We start from the raw sequence: 24609 nt of genomic DNA on the forward strand, positions 1-24609 counted from the left end.
TTTTTTTTGCACTAAAACGAAGACAAAAATTTGGACTTGTCCTTATTTATAGGTTTTTATGCTATTATTTGACTGGTCCGGCCCACTTGAGAGCAATTCGAGCTGAATGTGGCCCCTGAAAGAAAAAAAAATGAGTCTGAGATCCCAGGTCTAAATGGAGTCAGTGATTGCAGGGCGATTGTTTTCAACACCTTCACATCCCGGTTCAGGTGTTTTCTAATTGAACTCAGCATCACTGTCTGCGGAGCGTCTTCACGCACATTCGCCCGCAGCTGTAGCCTCTGTCCGGGCTCATTACCGGAGCCTTGATGGATCTTCTCCGGTTGGATGAGGACCAGGCACCGTCCTCAGCATCACCGCGGCTCGGCCAATCAGAGCGCGGCTCGAGGCAGATTAACCCAAGCAGCCCTGGTCCTGTTCTGTAGTAGCAGCCTCAGAAACAAGCCCCGCACCTCTGTGATCCTCGTGGACTCAGTTTGGACAGATGGGGGGTGTTTAGTTAATACATTTCACCATTCCAGAAAATATCCTATGAGTGTTACTTTATAATTGTAGTTTTTAGAATCAAAGCAGGAGGACATGGATGCCTGCTCGATGATAGGAGAAAGCACGGATGCGATTGTGATGGATGAATCTCCTACAGATGAAAGGGAAATTCAGGAGGTTTGTCAAAGGTGGGTTTTTCTGCCCGTGGATTTATTTTTATTTTTTATTTTTTTTCTTCCTTTTTTCCCCCTCCTCCTTATACTTCATCACTGGAGGAAAACCTGTTTATCAGATGCGGATGTGTTTTTACCCTCATGTGGTCGCTGTGAGTATTGTTCATCCAGATGTATTTATGCTGTTGGACACGTTCATTATTCTATATGGAGTGATATTTATAATTCTTTTATTTCTTGCATCATTAATTCATTATTTCACTCTTAAACCGAATGAATTAATTTTATCCTTGGAAAACAATTAGGTTCATTTGCATTTACTCATCTCTTCATCTCCATCATAATGTGTACAAGTGCATTTGGAGACATGATAAAGAGTATGTTTTGGTACTACTTTGTTGCATTTGAGACATGCAGTATACTTATGGAAACTTGGCTCTGGAGCTGTCATCTGTCCTCATCTTCTGTCTTTGGTCCACTGGGCGGCTGGGGTCACTGATGTCACCTTGTCACTCATTCTGCACTGACACAGCAGCTCTTAATGCTTTAAAAAAAAAAAAAAAAATGGCTGAGAGACTGGAAGTCAGATGGCAAACATCTGAGGTTTGATCTGATTTTGCAACAGGCCTATTTTTTAATATCTTTAGTTATTTTAAGTCCTTTAAGACAGATCTGTGACTATAGTAACATTCCATAAAACCATTTTTTGCTTTTTAGTATCATGCATTTGTATAGCTCTTGGTGATGTAACCCATAAAGACCCAATTTTTATAATAAAATTTCCTCTCTATTTACCCTTTAAGTGATTCATTTCCATTTATCATAATATTATTCTCTGTATATTGCATTTTTCCAGTGAAAATAAGGTATTTTCCTAGATTTAGTTTACTGATCATGCAGATGTTCATAAAAACCCAGGCTAAAGTTGATGGTAATTACAGACCGCAAACATCTGTGGCTTGATACATTTTTGCAACAGGCCCCTTTTTTTTTTTTTTTTTTTTTAAATATCTTTAGTTATTTTAAGTCCTTTAAGACAGACCTGTGACTGTAGTAACAACCCATAAAGCCATTTTTTACTTTTTAGTAACATGCACATGTATAGATCTTGGTGATTTAACCCATAAAAACCCAATTTTTTAATTAATTTTTCTCTCTATTTAAAATTTTGAGTGATTTATGTCCATTTATCATATTATTCTCTGTGTTTTGCATTTTTCCAGTGAAAATAAGGTCTTTTCCTATATTTAATTCGCTGATCATGTAGATATTCATAAAAACTCAGACTAAAGTTGATGGTAATTACAGATGGAAAACATCTGAGGTTTGATACATTTTTGCAACAGGCCTCATTTTTTAATATCTTTAGTTATTTTAAGTCCTTTAAGACAGATCTGTGACTGTAGTAACGACCCATAAAGCCATTTTGTGCTTTTTAGTTATATGCACATGTATAGCTTTTGGTGATTTAACCCATAAAGACTCAATTTTTAAATAAATTTATCTCCATTTAACCTTTCTTAAGTTATTTATCTCCATTTATTATAATATTATTCTCTGTATTTTGTATTTTTCCAGTGAAAATAAGGTATTTTCATATATTTAATTTACTGTTTATGTAGATGTTCATAAAAACCCAGACTAAAGTTGATGGTAATTATATCAAAGAACAAAGAAAACTGAAGAAAAAGTGACTTTTTCATCACAATATGTCATTAACTGAATATAAACCAATTGTTTCCATTCATTGTCATTGATCCAACTCCATGGATTTACTGGTGAATCAATCTTGTAAAAGATGACAGTGTTTCTACGTTCACTACGGAGCCTCTGAACGTCCAAATGGGTCATATCTGATGACCATGAAAAGATGAAAAACTGTGTTTTACCCCAATTATTTCGATGTATTGATAGGATTAATGGATCAACAGGTATTAAACGGTTGTTTAACCCATAAAGACCCAAACATCTACCCTCGAACAAAATTGTTTACATTAGTAGACGATTGTGTTTGAGTGTGGATGTTTGGGTCTTTATGGGTTAAACAAACATGTCCTCTGCTCAGACCTCAGCCCATACTGGTTTTTTAAAGATCTGCAGAAATACAATACTTCAAAACAGGAAAAGGCTGATGTCACCCACTGGACAAACTCAACAATATCAGAAATTAAGCTTATTTGACTGTTAATCTACTCCCATTAAATTGAACATAAATAGATAAATATATCTACAACATGAGGCTACCAGTGATTAATAATTCAGTGATCGACTATAATAACGACTATCAAGAAAACAAGTCAACGTTTTAATGACTAGGTTTCTTTCTTATCCCAAAATCTTTTTATTGGTACAACAATGGCACATATGGAGAAGTACAAATTCAACCCAATATCTAGACAGACCAAAACAGACACTGCAAGAAACTAACACAAATATATGTGTCACCATAGATAGAACACAAAATAAATCTAAAACTGAGGTGACGGCTTAAAATCAATGTAAACAGAGAGAGTATAGAGTCTGATCTGTCAGTTACAGAAAAATGATCACTAATAATAACACTGGTCTACAAGGAAAATGCTTCCAGAATAAAAGTAGTTAAACTTTACCAAATTTGAGTTTCTAAGATACAGTCTTGGCCAAAATTTTAAATTCTAAGAATTAATGAGAGAATGGGTTTTATTCAAAATGAATATTTGTCTCAGAGATACCTGATCTACTTCAAAACAGTAGTCGCTTTTCCATTGGCCATCTGCGCAAAACTTTACCAATATTTACTAAATGTCGAAAAAACAGAAGTGCGTAATGTCTGTTTTTCGATGAAATCACAAATGTGATGATTTGTTTATTTATTATCGCGAGATGACACGAGAAGTCATTGGATAAACATGGCGACGAACGAAAATATGGTGTTGATTTACAGATATATTCATTATTATTTTATATTACCCCTCTATCGTACTAAATTAAAAAATGATTGGGTTTCCTGGTGTGTCCACGCATACCGCGGCATGTTTCTTCTTCTTCGCTTGTTGTAACGTACGTCAACATCCAAGTTTTTAATTCACCTAACTCTAGTTGCAAAAAAAGTCTTTCCATCGCAGTTTTGTGTGATATACCATTTGTGCTATGCCCGAAAAACCACCTCTTGCCAGCACAAAAACTTTTAATCAAAAAATGAGACTTTTGGCGAAATTGTCATTTTTCTATTAGGTAAATTTTATGGGCAAGTTATATTTGCGCAATTTGAGGGTCAATGGAAAAGCGACTAGTGTAACCTCATCAGTTACTCAGGGACATGTGAAATGTACAGGATTTTTGATATTTACAATGAAGGGATCCCACATTTTATTGAGCTATGCAACATACATCCGATTTTTTTTTCTAGTTTGGCAAAGTAAAGGATATCTCCAAGCCAAGGAGTATGTGAGTAAGGAGTAGGAGATTTCTACTTGAGCTGTGGCCAGCAAAGTGACAAAGGCTGTGAAAGCCTTGTGTAGGAGAGATAGTCGAAGTGTAGGTGGGAATACACCGAACAGCATGGACTGTCAGAGCGAGAACAGAACATATACAGTACAGGCCTGTCACACGTCCTTCACATACAGTCGCAGAAAAAATTATTAGACCATCAAAAGTCATCAAAAACAATGGTTATGCAATCAAGTACTAACTCCTGTATAATAAATAATAAAAACAGACAACAGCAATCACAGATGACAACAGTGAAGATTCAGTCTTTATTTTAGATGTATCCTACTGCTGTCCAGTTACAAATAAACTGAATGAATAAATGAAAATACTGGATGTTGGCAGTTGACATTTTTACCACCTCTGTCATTTTAACCAGGAGAACGGACATATATGGAATGTATATGAGTTCAATGGAGTAACCAGCAACCAATATATAAGATACAGTTGCAGAAAAAATGATTAGACCATCAAAAGTCATCAAAAACAATGCTTATACAATCAAGTACTAACTGCTGTGTGTATCATGTGACTAAAACAGACAGCAAAGGAAAGCACTGTTTTTGTCACTTCAATGCCACAGATATTGATGTAAGAACTGAAATGATTTTGGTTATTGTCAAGAGAACATGGAAAATGGATAGATATCAGCTCTGAAATTAAACTCTTATGAGCTATTTTTGTTGTTATCATTATATTTGTCCAAACACGTTGTACCAGGCATTAAAATGAACAAGAAATTGAAGAAAACAAGGGTGGTCCAATATTTTTTTCCGCAACTGTGTATCTTAGAGAGCCTACATACATTGAATCAGTTTATGTTTTGCAGAAATTGATGATTTCTGAACTTTTTCCTGTTCTGAAATTTACTCACCCAATTCTAGTCCAGTGCATAATAATCCATATTCCAGAACATATCTTTCAGGCAATAGATAGAACTTCATTGTCATTGCTTAAAAACACTGTTAACAACAAGCTCTGTGATGAACTGATGACATGTCCAGGTTGTACCCGCCTTCATCCATAGGTAGATAGATAGGCTCCTGCACCCCCCAGCGAGGAGTGTGGAATAACGGTGCATTCCAGGCCACCCGTAATTTGTGTTTTTCCAACCTTCTCCTGGTGACAATGCACTGGAATGACAGTCAAACCTGTGACTTCCCACCCATGAACTCGTACTAGATCGATGTACTCCCAGTTCTGAGCTCTGATGTCACATAGTCCATGAAACAACAATTGCGACCCCCATGGATATTGCTTTGTCGTTCTTTATCTGCAAATGTTGTGCGATATCAGCAGCTACTCTAACGTTAGCTACTTTTCAGTCCACTGAGTGCAAGAATGAATTAATACCATCCAAATATCCAAATATAACAAATGGTATAACAGCTTCTCTTGCCTTATGTGCCGCTTTTACTTCTCCGTTTCCCTCAAATAAGCAAGGAACAAGCACCTCTGGAATAGAAATGATTGTAAATGACCATAATGTACAGTCTGCCATGCTAGTTTGTTTACATCTAACTACCACAATTCCTTGCACTCAAACAGTTTGGCATGACTTGTCTGGAATGTTACAAAATCATGAGTTGTTGTTTGAAGTTGTGACTTACGGGCCCCAAAACCGGCCTGGAACGCAGCATAAACATTTGAGAGGATGGATGGATGGATGTTAAAAAGAACAAAAATGTTCAACAGCTCTGGGATGGCAGTAAATGTAAAAATGCGAAAGGAATAATTCAAATGTACACTAACAATAAAACAGTGTTGTAACAGGCTTCAAATACAGTACTGATATTGGTACCTTCATGGGAAGAAACTGGAAGAGTCTAATAGTCCTAGTGGCTGAAAAATAACATCCGGAGATGCATTTATGGGTGAGTTTGGGATCTGAGGAAATATACATATGTATACACATACAGAGTCAGCCAAAATAATGTATACACACATCAGGAAAAGAAAAACTTGCATAAATATTTAATTTGTATAAGTACTTCTATACATATAAATATCTCTTTTGAAGTTTGATCAAATCACGACATCACTGTGTACTGTTGTACGACGTTTTCCCAACAGATGGCATTACCCTCATGAATGTAGCATCAACAAGTGACGTCTACGACATGGCGGCAGTACGATTGTCAATTGAGGAACGCAAGATCATTTTAAAGTGGTACTTCAAATTTGAGAATGTTGTTGAAGTCCAAAGACAGTGGAGGTGTGAGCTTGGTTCAGAACCTCCTACACGTCTGACAATTTCACGGATTCGTGAAGTTTGCCACACACATAAATGTCTGGAAGCCACTGGCCACCACTTTGAGCACCTCTTGTAATTGTAATCTTGTGATGTCTGAATAAATTTGGTATTGAAATATTTATGCAAGTTGTTTTTTTTTTCTGATGTGCATCTACATTATTTTGGCTGACTCTGTATATATAACCCTAGGCCTGATGTTTAAACCTTATGTTTCTGGTTTCTTTCCCTCTCTAAAAACAAAAATTTCAAATGTTTGTGTTGTCAGCCAAACAAAACATTTGAGGGCATCAAGTTAGGTTTTGGGAAACACCATTTTCTGACACATGCTCAAATAGTAGAAGAAATAGATCATTAGTTGCAACCCCCAAAGTAGTATTATATATCGGCTAAAATTTGCTTGGAGGTCTTATTTATGTCTTTGTGCATAAGAAATCAATATAAGTGAATCCCTAAAGGAACTTTGTGTTGGTAAATGCAAGTTATGCAAATTTACAGGATTTCAGTTCTGTTGCAACATGTTGATGGTCATATGAACTATGTTTTCAGCTCAAAAATGTCCAATTTCATCACAATTAATGCTATATTTTCATGTCACAAATGGCCAAGTTATATTTTAACTGAATTTACCTGAAAAACAAATATTCTATTCTTTTAGATTCCACAATTTTTCTTACAAGATTATATACTACATATCACGTTTTATTTTTACAGGTTGCAATATGGAGTATGGTGCTGATCCATCCTGCTTATGTTACACCAATACATACATGAAGAATGTCACACGTCACTTTTTAAATCAACAGTTTTCTAATAATAAGCATTTTTATAAAGAAATAACAATTCTATATTGTTATTTACTCTTTAGTATGATGATAAACTATACAATAAATAATTCTGATCCTAGTTTTTGCACAGGGATCATTAGTGTAAACGGTGACATGGCTGCCGAGCATCAGTATGTTGGGATCTGTAACAACCATGTCACATCCGTCCACTGACACATTTTGTGTTTTTGTGTCAGCTGTTATTGTTTTAGATCCACAATACTAACATTTATGAATAAGAGGAGAATTAGCTATAGTAAGTCTATAAGTTTATTACTAATAAAGTACTGGTACTGACCAGAGCATCATGGGTAATGTCACGTCCGTCCACCAGCAAAAGTTTTCACATACACGTGCTATTCAAAATCCAATATTTCTGAAAATATAGCTTCCACTGTCAAATAATATCAGTAGTCTGTGCACAAATGGATTAACATTATTTCAACACAGTTCTATGCATTTCTTACAACTTTTTTTTTTTTTTTGACAAAAATGGCCACTCATTTGAACCCCTAAGTAAATTTTAGCCGATATAGATATTATTACTGTTGTTGAAAATCTTATTAGCCAGTACTATCAGGCAGACAGTGTGTTAAAATACTCTGTTACAACTTTGCTTCCTTTCATCCACAGCAACAATGGAAGAAAATTATTATTATTACTATTATGAAAAAATTATGAACAGACTCCCAGTTGTCTGGATTGTTATTGATGCAACTGAATCATTCAGTCTGTTATCTGCTGTAAATCTCACCCGGAGGAAGATTACAGAAGCAGGTTTGTTTTGAGAGAGTTTGAGTTATTTTATTTCATGATTACTTTTAGAGGCCTTAGGTTACAGTACTATTGACGTGTGTTCTGATATATAGTCCATGATGAAACGCTGCTGATGTCCACTCAGACCTGTGACGCCAGGCTGATGTCAGTGCACAAAGCCAGTGTCATCTTTTACCGAACAGTTCAGTGACACCTTCCCGATTATATTTTTGGATTCATCCACTGAAATATTGATGGGATCCTCAAGCTGCTTTCCTCGTGTGTGGCTTTGAAGGCAGCTCAGTTAAACCATCACAGAGCAGTAATAGGCAGAAAAGTGCAGCAGGATACATGATTTGCTGAATTGTATTTAATCCTACTTTGAGTAAAAGTTAGAGACAGATATTTTTATTAGTGTTTTTACCTGTGAGGTAACAACGCTCACTGATGATTAATAAAAGATTCATTCTTAGCTTAATAAAGTATCAGATAATGGTGAAAAACAATGATCATCAGAATGTCCAACAACATAAATATGTAAAAGTTACTTGCAGTAGTAATTCATTTTGGCTCCTCAGATCTAATTCACACGACATTTTCTGTATCGAGTTCTGAGAATAAAAATAAATAATTAGAATAAAATTGAACAGGAAACTACATTGCAGATTATAGTTTAATGTTGTATACATGGACTTTCACATCATTAAATCAAGATGAACAAATGATAAGTCATCCAAAAAAAAGTGAACAAAAAATGAATAAACCTAAAAGTAAACTGGCTGAATAAAAAAAAAAAAAAAGAACAAAATAATAAATATAATAGGCAAAAGTGAGAAAGAAAAGCAACAAAATGAATAGAAATGAACATAAATGAATGAAATATGAACAAAATACAATAAAATGTGCAGCAGTAAACAAAATAATCCAAGACATAAATGAGCCAAATATTCATCAAATATTCATCATTCAAAAAGTGAACAAAATAATCAACAAAATGAACAGAATTGAACAACAGAAGGAAGAATCAGTCAATAAAATGAACAAAGTGGAGTAAGTAGTACTTTGATTTAAAATGAACAAACTATTCAAACAAAATGATCAAAACTGTACAAAAAAAAAAAAAAAAAGTACAAAACAGCAAACAACCAAACAGAAAAAAAAACAAAATGAACAAAACTGTCTCAAATTCATTTTGCTCTGAAATAACTTTTTTTTTTGGTGACAATTTATAGATTTCTGGACTGAACTCAGATTTAATAACATCTTTGATCTGGAATCAGAAAATGTCCATTTATTATGCAAAAGTTACTTTCAGTTTATTAAAAGACGACTGCAAGGGATTAATTATGATAGTATTTATAGAAATGCATTTTTTACTGCTTTTGTAGGTTTTAGTTTTTATTAATGTCTGTTTTTTTAATGATAACATCTACAGTGCTACAACCTGGCACACTACATCTCTCCTTTTTAAGGTTAATGTATATTGTGCATTGTCCCTGTCTAAATAAATAAATGAAATGAAATGAAATATGACAGTCAATAGCCTACTCGTTGCAGCTTTAGTTTGTCTTCACTCCCTCTTGTGTCTGAACAGGATCAACAGATGATAAACATGTGACTACGAGCTGCTGGACGCTCCGTGGTCTATTTATTATTTAGATTATAACACACAGACTAAATACTGGCCTTGGGTTCCTCACTGAGTCGGACTATTAATGAACTCCATATTCTCCCTGCAACCGTGTACCACCGGTTCACCAGACTACTCATTAACTGTGGGCCTTATTATGGGATGCAAATAAAACTGTGTGAGGTCATGGTGCCTCTGTTGACTTACTGCATCGCCATAGTGACAATACAGGAAGTGCAGTCGCATCCAGCGCTCCGTGGAAAAACAAACATGTAGTAGACTAAACAGACCTAATGCCCTTTTCACTGAAACACGACCCGGGGGCCTTCGCAGTTAATTTCATCTCCGTAGTGAGGCTTAAATCTAATGAAATATCAAATAGGTTTAATTAAATAATAATCCTGTCATCCTGCCTGATTGAAAAGACAGACTTTTACATGTTTTAACCCTTTGTAGGAACTTACAAATGATTTTTTTTCTATACATTTAATCTTTCGCAAGTAATTTACTGTTATTTATTATCATTTTATGCTCTATATTTAGCATTTTTCATTGACAAGGGGGCATTGTCCTATATTTATTACACTGACCATGAAGATGTTTGTAAAACTCAGTAAATTCAAAGGTTAGGTGAAAAGCTGAGATTCTTTATCTAAATTATTTACATGTATTCATAAGATTTGTGGTTTGGAAGTTATTAAATATTTAAATCAGTAGATGTTCTTTTTCTCTGGTGGCTTTTTAGGTCTTTGAAGGTCATTTATGAACAATGTCACTATTTTGTCCAGTTAAAAAAATAAGCCAAAATATGAATCAAACAATAAAATATGTAGAATTAGAACGGCACAAGCATTACAACTCCTTCAAATGGTTCAAAAGTTAAATATTGCGTTTTAATATTCTTGTTCATTTATTCATGTGTAGTATGGAAATCATGTTTTTTTTTTGTCTGGGAACAACGACTTTAACTCTGACAGACCTAGAGCTATTTTTATGATGACTTCCAAAATAATTTCTCAACATTTAACCTCTTCTAAACGATATAATTCCATTTATAATGATATATCCTCTGCATTTTTCCTGTGAAAATCACTTATTTTACAGTATTTCATTTACTGATCATGTATATGTTCATAAATCCCGGAGTACATTCTATTTCCAATGTGTTATTATATAAGAAGAGCAAAAAAGAACGGACTTTTTCAGCAAAATATATCATTAACTGAATATAAAAACGACCAACCGCTGCTGCAGAAGATGGTGTTTCCACCTTTACTACGTATCCGATGATGGATGATGATGATAAGCTGAGAAACTGCATTTTAAAAGTATCGATAGAATTAGTGATTCAGAAGTTATTAAACATTTTAGATCAGTAGATAGAATTCGAAGGGTTAATACCAAGACCATACCATAATGATTGAGAGACTGAGGGACCTGGTAGGGATGTCAGGTCATGTGCTAGACTGGTTCTCCTCTTACCTGACCGGCAGAAGCTTCACTGTGTCAATAAACAACTTCCAATCTGACTCAGCGGATCTACTGTGTGGTGTGCCCCAAGGCTCTGTCCTGGGACCAGTCCTATTCTTACTCTATGTCCTCCCACTTGGCCACATTATCCGACAGTACAGTGATGTCTCCTATCATCTATTCGCGGATGACATCCAGATATACTGCTCCTTTAACTCCTCTGAGCCCCACAAACTGAGTTCCTTAATCAACTGCTTGTCAGAGCTGAAGCAGTGGCTAAATGATAACAGCCTCCAGCTGAACTCCAGCAAAACTGAGACCCTCATCATTGCCCCGGATAGTGCAATCCCAGGGATCAAACATCACCTTGGAGACCTGAGTTCCTCGGTAAAGACAAAACTGAGGAATCTGGGTGTCATCTTTGACCAGGACATGTCTTTAGAATTCTACTCCAAACACCTAGTCAAAAACTGTTTCTTCCACCTACGCAACATCTCCAAACTCAGATCTATGGTGTCCACAAATAAGCTCGAGATGATCGTTCACGCTTTCGTATCTTCTCGCTTAGACTACTGCAACAGCCTGTTTACATGCTTAAACAAGAAGGAGCTGGCCCGTCTACAGTTTGTCCAGAACTCTGCTGCCAGGCTCCTGACCCGCACAAACAGGAGAACCCACATCACTCCCATCCTTAAATCTCTCCACTGGCTCCCTGTTCTATATCGTCTTCATTTCAAAATTCTTGTGCTAACTTTCCAGGCCCTACATGGCCAGGCCCCTGCATACATTGCTTCCCTGATCCAGCCCTACAGCTCGACTCGTAGCTTGAGGTCTTCAGGACAGTACCTGCTGATGGTTCCACGGACCTGTTTTAGCACACGCGGTGACAGGTCTTTTAAAGCTGTGGCACCACGTCTATGGAATAACCTGCCTCTACACCTATGGTCCATGGACTCTGTAGAGAACTTTAAGAAACACCTCAAAACCCTCCTGTTCAAAAAGGCTTTTTAGTCTCCCACCTGACCCAGGACCACCACAGACTGATTACACTCTATGTATTCATCATAACGTACTCCATGTGTCATCCCCCCCCCCAGTCTCTCTATATCTCTATCGCTCTCTCTTTTCTCCTCCTTTACTCTCTCTCTCTCTCTTTAACCCCAACTGGTCAAGGCAGACAGCCATCCTTCAGGAGTCTGGGTCTGCTCGAGGTTTCTGCCCGTTAAAGGGAAGTTTTTCCTCGCCACTGTCACCAATCACAAGTGTTTGCCCCTGAAGGATTCTGTTGGGTCTCTGTAAACTTAATTTGATTCTGATTTGAATTGATAAAGCACTTTGTGACTCTGTCTGTGAAAAGTGCTCTATAAATAAAATTTACTTTACTTACTTTATTTACTTTAATATTAATGAGGCTATCACTTGGTTAAATAAAGATATAATAAAAAAGTTGTTTTTAATAATAGAATGAAGGTTAATTAGATAAACTAAAATAGCATTTTATCCGCAAAGTTTCATAAAATGAGCTGTAACAGACATTGGAGGAGTTGGATAAATTATATGCATTTAAAGCGTAGGAAGGGGGATCTCATTAAACATGTCACTGCAGGGTTTTCCTGACTAACGCCATTACCCATGAGTCATCACGCTATCAACCGCCTCCATCGCTCATCATGGGGTCTGTGACATGATGTGAAAATAGTGTCTTTTTCCCTCCCATCCCCCACTCCACTGCCTTTCTGTATTTTTTTTTCTTTTTGTTTTAATTGGGCTTCTGTGCTTCCAGAGTGTTACCCAGAATTTCATCCTTACCTCGTTAGCTCTGCTGGTCTGTTCTATTCTTCTCTGAATATACGATGAAGCTCAGCCAAAAATATCGCGCAAAGAAACCAAGGTGTCAGTCAGCGTGTGGCGGGAGAGGGAGATTTTCTTGCTTAAGTTTGACAAACATTACCTCCTGTATATATGCGCCATTTCACCATTGTGAACTTCTGCACTTTTATTTGAAGAGAACTTTGCCTGCCAATCATTTTCCCCTCTCACTGTACCTTCTCTATTCTCTCACTGTTTTTCTTAGCGACATCCCGGCGGTTTCCCTCTGCCCTCCTGACAGCCTGTGCACTGCCGAGGCCCAGTTGACAGTCATCCAGTCTGAAGGGGAGCTACGTGACAGCTGCAGCAGCCTCGGCAGACCCTCCTCCTCCTGCCAACTTTATCATCAAGTATGTCTGAGCGCTAGCTGTACCCAATGTGTGCTCTGTTTACAATAGTTATATATATAGACCAATTATAACTGCGCCAGAACGTCTCAAAAAAGAGGTTGGAAATGGACTCTGGGTTTTGGAGACAATGAGAAATACAGCCATTTTTCCAGCTGACAGAAAGCAAAAGAGCCGAATTTACTTTTTGCAAAGGTTTATTTTTCTGACATTTTCCTGCCTACATTTTAACACAAGTATCTGCACTTTCGACTTGCTTCATTGCACCCCTTCCCATTATAAAAAATAGGACCAATGGTCCTATAGCTTGAAATAGCCCATGTTTTGATCATATTCCAATCAGATCTGTAAAAAATTAAAATTCCAACTTGATATCATCGATACTTACTGATTTATTGGATCAATCCACTTCCTATCTGTTATAATGGGAAAATTTTTCAAAGTCGCACCAAATCCAGAATTAGATCCGGATGGAAATAATTTCAATACCTTGTGTTGACATCATTATAGAGAAGCTGTATACCAAGTTTGAAGTCAATCAGAACTGTAGTTTGGGAGAAGAAGACGATTGAAATGTTTTCCCCATAAGAGCCCATGTTAAATTTTCCGTAAGTTCCCGGATCCAGAAGAAGATCCTGATCAGCATGTGGCCATTATGTTTTGGTCATCTCCCCATCAGGGCTGGACTGTAGAAATTTACACTGGATATCATTTATATTTACTGACTGTTGACATCATCATAAAGAAGCTGTATAGCAAGTTTGAAGTCAATTGGAATTGTAGTTTCGGAGAAGAAGATGATTGAAAGTTTTGTAACGAACAGATGACGATGACAGACGACGATGACCACATAATAACAATAGCTTACAGCCTATTGGCTGGTAAGCTAAAAACAATACACAGATTCACTCTAAATGGGTGAGAAAACATTGCACAGAAAAGATGATCAGCGATGACAAAATGAAGACAAATGTAGAGGGACAAAACAGATAAAAAACTAGACAAGCACTTGGAGAGCACAGACCTCTGCCAAGGCAGATCAGATCAGTTTACACACAATGTCACTGTCATCCAGTTAAAAAGGTGAAAAAATAAGCCAAAATACAAATCATAAATGATAAAATGTAGAACTAGAACTGCTCAAGCATTACAGCTCCTTCAAATGCATAAAAAGTTAAATGTTGAATTTTCAGTACTCTGGTTCAGTCATTGATTTGTAGCATGGAAGTTGTGTTTGTTGTGTCTTTTTTTTATTTTGTTAATACCTATGTCAAAGGTTAGGTTAAAAAAGTGACTGAAAACAATTTGCAGTCACCCACTGTGTATATCACAGACAGATGAAATAAGAAAGTGTGGGCTTTAAACAGTATTTGAATTTAGAGTAACTGGTCAAGATTGGGGGGCAAAAGGTTGGCAAAGTGTCCATCTGAAAGCTATGCGGGGATGTTGACACTTTAACACACAGCCCACTGAGCTGCTTTTAAACACTAGCACTGACCAATCACAGCCAGCTGAGGAGAAACAGGACAAGTGCACCTAATAACCACTGAGGACCTGTGGGGTATCTGTGCCTGGAACTAAACAATAGAAATCAGCACATTTGAGCTTTACCTACTCCTTATACTGTCCAAACAGACTCCTTCATTTATTTTCGGGTGCTTTGAGGTGAAATATAGATAATAGGCGTTGCTGAGTATCAAAGACACAAGTCTCATCAACAGTTTCTCAATACCAAGAATGTAGAGTACGGTCTTGTGACCTCTGCGAGTATGGTCTTGGTAAGAACAGTCTCAGAGAACGTACTCCCAAGAACGCAAGTCTATCTGTAATTTGAACGGTTGCGTACTTGTGAACTTTCCTCCCTGTCTCTGCTGTATTTCCACCATCTGCTCCATAACGTATTTCCCTCAAATCACCACAATGTCACTCAATTTGATTTCAATACATTTGTACTAGTATTTACATGTCATTTATACATTTTGTGTTTTTTCAAAACTGTAATACATGTTGTAGAGGCTTTACCTTTTAGTCACTACTATGATTAGGGATGGGAATCGTTAAGAATTTAACAATTCCGATTCCATTATCGATTTTGCTTATTGATCAGATTCCTTATCGATTTTCACTGGGTGAAGGAATAAAAGAGTACAAACAGATGTGTTTGCATGAACTGTCTTTTATATTTCCATCTCTGCACAGACAAAATAACATATACAGTATGTACAAATAATAATAACAGATGACCCTGGGCCCAGTTTGGGGGTGGGGGGTGGGGGGGTGTACAGTGAAAGTGAAACTAAAGTCGCTTTACTAATTCCTCTATTGCCACATTTCCACTACATGGAACTGGTTCGACTTGGCCCGTCTCCCATTCTTGTGCTCCTCATTTCCTTTCCCCTACCTTCGAAAACTTGTATTTGAGGGGGTACGACATTTGCTGCCTGCACTGGAACCGGAACTGGGCCTGGATGATGGCCTGGTCTTCACTCTGCCACTAGATTCACAAGCATCGCTAAGTAGCATATCAAATACGTGACATTCCTGTAAATGAATCACATGCTGTGGACAAATGTTTGAGCAGATTGGAGGGATTCCACCCTTTTGAAGAAATGGAAGCTTTGACAGTGTTACAACTGGACCTGATTGTCGTCTTTTTAGACCGTTCGTTTCTGCCTCAACGCCATGCTGGCTACGTTCTGACCAAAACAATGCAACGTACACGTGACATCATCGCGCATGCTCAACGAAGGTGGAATCAATAAGCAGAATCTTTAAGCGGACAGGCAAATGATTCCAAGGAATTGAGCTACTGGGATCCGGTTCTCAAAAAGAACCGGTTCTCGATTCCCATCCCTAACTATAGTATAGAAGGGTTCAAACTGTTGTATTTTTTGACGCGTGCATGAATGAATGTCAGGCTGGTTTTCTTTCTCTTTGGATATGCCAATCCATTTATTCACTGATATCAAGTCCAAGTGTTCATTATAGGTCACAATCGTTGTCTCATATGCTTTCTATAAATTAACAAAATAGGCTCCTTAACATAAATAACACTGAAAATGCCGACCAACTTAATTTACTCTGTCTCATGGTCAGAAAATTGTTTGGGGGTGTCCTCACACAAACACACGCTGCCCACCTCACACAGCAAGTATATGTAACCTTGCAACACCCATACCAACACCCATGATGACTTGCACATGTGGCGATCATCACAGCCACACCCACGAAAGAATGATTAAATTAAGGTCAAAATAAAAAAGAGGAATAAACAAACAAAAATGTATTTTGGCTTCAACACATGTCGTCGGTTCAGCTGGGCACAGCCGTCCAGGTCCTGCTCGACCTGATGCACGAACTGCATCTTGGGAATTATTTCCCAGCCAAGTCTACATGAGTCACCAACCAGTGCATCCTTGGTTTAAGCTAGCGGATAAGAACAACATCCGGGTACTCCATGCGTTCTTGGTTTATGCAAACTTGCAATTGGAACAGTGCTTTGGCCGCGACTGATGATGTTTCACAAGAATGGGAGAATGGAAGAACAGACAATAATGCATGTTGAATAACGACCATTATTATTCGAAGTGTTTGTGCTTATGAACTTTCTTCTCTGGTTCTGCTGCATTTCCTCCATTGGCTCCGTAATGCATTCCCATGATCCACCACAATATGCCACTCGATTTGATTTCAGTGCATTTGTGCAACTATTTGCATGTCATTTATATTTATTTATTTATTTTCTTATTATTATTATTTTTATTTTTTGCACATTTTGTAAATTCTTCAAAACTGTAACAAATTTTGTTGAATCTCATATCATGATAAAGATATAATTTCTCCCTAGTCTGCCTCTTGCGTGTGTTCCAACATTGCATCACATTATCTCAGTGGTTCCCAACCTTTTTTGGCTCCTGACCCCATTTTAAGATCATAAATTTCTGGCGACCCCAGACATTCAAAACAGAGAAATTTTTTTTGCTAAAATTAATTTGTTTTTGATCATGTAATAGTTTGCTATACTATGTTGCAAATAAATGTTAATTTTAGACAACATTTAGGCTATATAATGTATATTATTATGGACGGAGGCAGAAAAGCCAGGTGTAGATTACTGCACAAAGTGAGAATTTGATTTTCTTTGGTCAGGATATGTACAGTCAGTCCAGCTTGGATTTACAAGGCTGACAATTAATACTGAACAAACAATAACTTAAACTATGAATTATGAAAGAGCTGCAGCATCTGAAACTGACCACAATGAACATTTGAAAGACAAACAGTACCACAGTGCTTCAGTTTCAGCTTCACAGTTTGTCATGTCTTTTATGGATTGGGATTGTCTCTCTTAACTCACCATGTATTTTTATTAGTAAGTTGTTTTTTTTTTTAATCAATTACTAGACATTTCAGGTGACCCCATTTGAATTCCAGGCAACCCCACGTGGGGTCACATCCCCAAGGATAAAAAGACACTGCATTATGTTGTGACAGTCATTGACTCAATAAAACATTTCTGAATAAAGTTATCACAGAAGCTTACCTTAAAGAGTAGCATGAAATGCATGTCAGATGAGGCACCAACCTGTGCAATCTTGGTTTAAGCAAGGAGACCAGAATAACATCCAGGAATTCCATCCGATCTTGGTTTGTGCAAACTTTTAAACGGAACACTGCTTGGACCACAACTGATGTTTCATGAGATCACAAGAACATGTTTTGAGAAACTCCCTCAATCTCCCTTTAAAGACTTCTACTGACTAATTACAGCCAGGTGAGAAATGACATGGCAGGTGCACCCAATAACCACTAACGACCTGTGGCAAAGACCCAACTAAGACAGAAACTGTCTCTTTTCCATTGGACATCTGCAGAAAACTTTACCGATATTTACTAAATGTTTAAAAAACAGGTGTGGTAATGTCGGTTTTTCCATTAAATCACAAATGCGATGATTTGTTTATTTATTATCACAAGATGACACGAGAAGTCATTCTATAAACATGGCGGCGAATGTAAATATGGTGTTGATTTACAGATATATTCAGTATTATTATATATTACCCCTCTGTCTCGTACTAAAGTAAAAAATGATTGGGTTTCCTTTTGTGTCCACACATACTGTGACATGTTTCTTCTTCTTTGCTTGTTGTAACGTCCGTCAGCATCCACTTTTTTTAATTCACCTGACTCTAGTTGCAAAAAAGGGTCTTTCCATTGCAGTTTTGTGTGATATACCATTTGTGCTACGCCCGAAAAACCACCTCTTGCCAGCGCAAAAACTTTTAATCGAAAAATGAGACTTTTGGCAAAATTGTTGGTTTTCCATTAGGTAAATTTTTATGCGCAAGTTATATTTGCGCAATTTGAGGGTCAATGGAAAAGCGACTACTATCTGTGACTGTAACAAAACTATTAGAATCAACAAACTTTATCTTTACTTTCTACTCCTTATTCTGTCAAAACAGACTCGAGACTTTGAGGTGAAATATAGATTTTTTATTTGAATCATTCCACATTTTTCCAACATCAACACTGCCTTCCATTGAAATGGATCAAACATAAACACACTGAAGACTTATTCATTAGTGAATATCACATGTAGAAAACGTAACAAGAAAAGATGAAACTGTTGTATCACTCAGTACTTATGCAATATCATAATAAACTTAATTATTGTAGCAAAGATCTTCTATTGACAATAGAGAGTCAAGCCATTAGGTAAAGTTCAAATATTCTTGATAGGGTTCAGATCTGGACTTGGTGGTGGCAAATCGATGTGTGAAAATGACATCTCATGCTGATGAACCACCCTGTCACAGTTGGAGCTTCATGAATCTTGGTGTTGTCATCTTGGAATATGTGTGTGTCATCAGCAAATTTAGTATATTCAGGTTTTTTTTGGACACATCAAATTGTTGAAGGTAGACGTGACCAACTGAATCAACCCCAGATCATAACAACTGCCCCACAGGCTTGTACTGTAGGCACTAGGCATGATGGGAAGGGATAATGAGAAGGGTCAATCTGGACTCATCAGACCACATGACCTTTTTCCATTGAAATACAGTCCAGTCTTTCTGCTTTCTACAATTGATGGTTGTTTAAGAAACGAGAAGATCCACATTGCATCAGTTAAGGGTTAAAGAACTGAAACATATAATCACTGCAGTAATTATCCAAGTGGGGGCTTTTTTGTTGGCCATGCAATGTACTTGGGTAAAGTATGTGAATGTTTTTTGCCCCCTCTGAATTCCGGAAACCTCTGTATGAGTAAATATACATAACATGTTTATTATATAGTTTGTTTTTGTCCTTCAGGTCCCTCAGGGTCCTCAGTCTGGAGCCTATGATTCACCACTGCCCAGAAAATGTCCCCATTACAGCCATCACAAACACAACACCTGCCACGACTGTCATCCAACCTCCAAAGGTCCTCATGCTGAATGCTCTGCTGGAGGAGTGGTGGTCAAAGTGGGACATAGCTGTAGTTCTGCCCATCAGCCGTCATGTCACGGTGCAGTGAGATGCCACTGGCTTCACGGGTCAAATGAAAGTGGGACACAGAAACGGGCCCAGCGGCATGTGGTCACAGTAAGGTCGGTTTATCTGCATGTTTTGTTTCAGCGTTAATGTTTTTGTTTTTTTACAAATTTTTATAAAGATTTCTTTTTTTAACCCTTTAGCCCCTGATGTGTTTGTGATGAGCACTCTGAATGTATGATTTGTTACCCCCACCAAGGAACGGCAGGGGTTATGTTTTCATTGGGGTTTGTCTGTTTGTTTGTCTGTCTGTTAGAAAGGTAACTCAAAAAGTTATGGACAGATTTGGATGAAATTTTCAGGAAATGTTGATACTGGCTCAAGGAACAAATGATTAAATTTTGATGGTGATTTGGGGGGGACTGATCTGCCTTGGAGGAGGTCTGCATTCTCCGAGTGCTTTTCTAGCTTTAAATATGCCTAAAAATTCAACCATTTGCTCAATAAGAAAAATTTCAAAAGTGCTGAGAGAATAGTTATTGCACTTTTCATAGACATCTGCAAAATTCTTATTCAATGTGTTACAGTTCACAGTTCATGTTAAACATCCAAAATTTCTTATTAATGTACATTCTGTGTCATTCTGAGTGCCTTATTTAGTAAAAACCCGTAAAACTTCAATTCCTCACTTTACATTTACATTACATTTATGCATTTGGCAGATGCTTTTTTTCCCAAAGCAACTTACAGGGGAAAACCAATCAAATCAATCAATCAAATTTTATTTATATAGCGCCAGATCACAACAAAAGTTATCTCATTACACTTTATATATAGAGTTGGTCAAAACCAGACTCTAAGCCAATTTACAGAAACCCGACAGAATCCTCCTCTGTATGTGTTTGTTATTCCACCTAAAACACACCTTTTATGAAACTTCTACAGACGCAAATTCCAAGCGGACCATTTCATTGAAATAATGCCTCAGGAGTTAAAGGGTTAAACATTTGATCCCATTCATAAACTAAAAAAGCACTTGGAGAGCACAGCCCATCCCCCCCGAATCACCACGCAATTTTATCATTTGTTCCTTCTGCCAATATCAACATTTCCTGAAAATTTCATCAAAATCCTTCCATTACTTTTTGAGTGATCTTGCTAACAGACAGACAAACAAATGTGCCCCGCCCCCGGATCACCACCAAAATTTTATCATTTGTTCCTTGTACCAGTATAAACACTTCCTGAAAATTTCACCCAAATTCGTCCATATACCTTTATAAAGTTAACGTTTTTGAGCATTTTGTTAAGAAAAAGGGATTTAGTATTTAGGGCTAAAAAAAAAAAAAACACCTGTAAAATCATTCTGAGGCGTTATTTTAATGAAAATGTTCATTTTAACAGGGATGGGGGACTGTACTGCATCCTCAGAACGTAAGTACTGAAACCCATTTTCACTTTCAAAGCCCAAAGGTTTCACATGTCACAGTTGATGTGATTGTCATAATTAATTCTTTCTCAGTGTCACCAGCAGCTGCTTCTCCTTCTTCCTCTGTGGTACATTTCAGTTATTCTCAGGTGATAGTGGATTATCCTTTAGCGGTGCTGGTGGGCTGTGCGGTCCTGCTCCTGGGATGCTCTCTGGCCGGGCTCTTCATCGGCCCCCTGCCTGACTTCTCCGACCCACTGCTGGTAAGGCTGTTCAGGACAAACCTCGTTTACCACCTCAGGCTGAGTGTTAATTACTGTTTCCCCTGATGGCTCATAATATCATCGGTGTCCATTTACTTCAGTTTTAGCTCAGATTCATTGAACCAGCATAATCTGTCGTCCTAATTAAATACATCTCATCAGCTCTGCAGTACAAACTCACAGGATAAACATCATTAACATGAAAAATGATACAAGGTTATACACTGCAAAAATCTAAATCTTACCAAGTGTATTTTTCTCATTACTAGTCAAAATATTTAATCACATTTAAAATATGACATAATCACCTAAAGAGTAATTTTTCAGTGAGATATAAGACCTTATTTTTAGACAATAAATCTTGAAAATCTTATTTCAAGAAATCTTACCAAGATATTTTCACTTGTTCCATTGGCAGATTTTTTTTTTTTTTTTTTGCTTAATTCAAGATTTTTTTGCTTAATTTAAGTGAAACGTGAGCGTTCGTTGGTGGTTAACGGTTCATTCTTTATAAAATGAGACAACAGGATGGAGACGAATTTCTTCTTAAACATTGCTTTACTTTTCACATACCTTAACTACTGCCACAACACTTCCTGAAACGTCACCTCACATGACCACACAAACCAATCAGGAGCTAACAGTACTTAGATCGGTAAATACAAGTGAGTTAGAAAGGCATATTCAATAGATAATTTTAGCTGCTTGTGTACAACAAATGAAAATAATTAAATGTATAAATGTGTAAATAATAATTCTGCAAACATAAATGTAAATAGTTATTTGGGTAAACACTGTCCGTATATTTTTAACAATACATGAATTAACTTATTCTCTGTAATTTATTCCACTGTTAAACCTTACATTTCTTCAAAATAAATTATTTTAACTTCTGAGCCTTACACATGCAAAAAAATCTGCCAATGGAACAACTGAAAATTATCTTGGTAAGATTTCTTGAAATAACATTTTCAATATCTATTGTCTACAAATAAGTTCTTATATCTCACTGAAAAGTTACTCTTTAGGTCAGGGATCTGCAAGCTTTACAATCTAAAGAGCCATTTTTGACTCAAAAAAGAAGAAAAAATCTGACCGGAGCCATAAAAAATATATCTACCATGAGGGGGCTGTTGTTCTGTAGCCTATTGGTGATTAGTTTGTAGTGTAACTATTTAACTTTGTATTTCCACTACAATAATGCAATGTTTGGTGCATTTATGAAATTATACAACTACAATAAAGAAAACATTTAAGATTTGTCCAATTTTTAATGATGTCTACATTTTCCAAACAAAACTACAATGTGTAATAGATAAAAAGCTCAGCTTTCATATGTATGGGCTGACTTTTAAACAGCCAAACTGCTAACAAATGCAAACTGAGTATCTTGTATTATATTTGGCAAGAAAATAATGTAGCATGACATACATTTTGGTTTATACGCTGTCAAAAAATGATTTGATTTGGTGTAGAACCTGCACATTTTTGCAGATGGACAATGTCTGAATTGATTTAAGCCTATAACAATGTTAGAAAGTAATGGTTCATTCAGTTTATTTCAAAATGCTCCTTATATTTTTTGACAAGGGAAGCTATGAAAAGGATTTGACGTAGGAGCCATAGGTTGCAGACCCCTGCTTTAGGTGATTATTTCTTATTTTAAGTGTGATGAGATATTTTGACTAGAAATGAGAAAAATACACTTGGTAAGATTTTGATTTTTGCAGTGTATAGGATTTCTCGCTTTTACACCGTTGGGTTTAATGACCTCTCTTTCTTTTGAGAAAACATCAAGCACATATTGACCAGACTTGCTAAATCAGGGTGTTTTTACAGCAGTTCAGACATCATTATAGGGCGCTCTTGATGCAGATTAATTCAGTAAGCTGCAGAGCATTGATGGATACCAGCATCGACACTGGATCTTTCAGCTTTGATGTCTGTTTGTGTGCGTGCGCCTCCTTCTTCAGGGCTTCGAGCCACGGGGAACGTACATTGGAGTTCGCCAGTCCAGCTTATTCCAGCTTCAGGAGAACACTGGCCCAGGGAAAACTCTGTCTCTTGTGCCACAGCAGCTCAGTAAAAGGTCAGCAGAGAGTTTCATTAGTATGCAGAAGGACTGTATGCATGCAGCAGTGGTGGTCATGTGATGGTGTGTGCACAAGGGCATATTGATGTTATAGGATAAGGTTTGACAATGATCAAGTATTCTTGCTGAGGAAGATTATAATAAAGAAGAGCTGAAATAACTAAAAATGACAGTGTTATGTGAGCCAGGTGGAATTGAAAGTAAGGTTCATTTGTTGTTATGCTGTTCTTTCCACGAGGACATAAAGAATGCAGTTTTTGGTAAAATGTCCTCCATTTATATTGATCTGTTTTGTCTGGATGATGATGATGATGATGATAAATAACTTGAGCTGCGCTTCAAAAAGGGAATCTTAGCTGAAAAAACATTTTGTCTGTAAAAAATACTATAATCTTGTAATGAATAAATGTTTGGTGTTTTGTAAAGCAACGAGGGTTCGGCACCAGAATGAATCAAACACAGTCAATGCAGTCGACGCTGCCATTTTTTCATGTTTGCAACTCAAACAGTCTCTCTAATGAGGCTGAAAGTGCGTGTATGTGTGTGTGTGAGCGTGTGTTTGTCTGTTCTAGTTTTGCTGGTGCTGTAAACAGAGACAACAGCGGTACACAGGACTTGTCCAGACATCGCATTAAGAGGATGCTGGCCAGACACTCCTCCACAGACACCTTCCTTTGTGACGCTCCAGGTCAGTTAGTCCAGATGAGCCTCTGAGATCCATCTGGGTGTGTGGATGAAGTCATTTAAACAGCTGTTTTAGAGACTACTGCCAAAAAGTACATGCAGATTTGTTTATGTAATACTCTGCACAGTCTGTGTAAAGCATACAACAAAAGATAGAACAATGAAAACCCACGTAGCATCTTATTTAATTATATGAAGATTTATATTTATGGTGCATGTAGGTATGTACGTGTGTATATATTTAGTCTTGTAGTTTCAAAAAAAATTAGATTGCTATTTCCTTTTTAGTCAGACTCTCTGGCCATTATGTGCTAATGTTTGTTTTTTTTTTTTTTTTTAGTTGTTATTGTAGTTTTACTAGTGTAGCCACTGGTCCTTTAA

The 24609-nt window shown here is 37.0% G+C and overlaps 1 protein-coding gene across 1 annotated transcript in view; it reads left to right on the forward strand.

The window, feature by feature from the left end:
- The first annotated feature begins 440 nt into the window (after positions 1-440).
- Positions 441-24609, forward strand: part of disp2 (dispatched RND transporter family member 2) — a 32919-nt gene continuing 8750 nt past the window's right edge. Inside the window, 7 exon segments of the mRNA XM_030126777.1 lie at positions 441-674; positions 13136-13280; positions 19599-19876; positions 21165-21194; positions 21329-21452; positions 23426-23541; positions 24117-24232. Coding sequence (XP_029982637.1) covers positions 580-674; positions 13136-13280; positions 19599-19876; positions 21165-21194; positions 21329-21452; positions 23426-23541; positions 24117-24232 — 904 coding nt within the window. The 5' untranslated portion in view covers positions 441-579.

The sequence above is a fragment of the Sphaeramia orbicularis genome, chromosome 22, assembly GCF_902148855.1.
Source record: "Sphaeramia orbicularis chromosome 22, fSphaOr1.1, whole genome shotgun sequence".
NCBI classification, from domain to species: Eukaryota; Metazoa; Chordata; class Actinopteri; order Kurtiformes; family Apogonidae; genus Sphaeramia; species Sphaeramia orbicularis.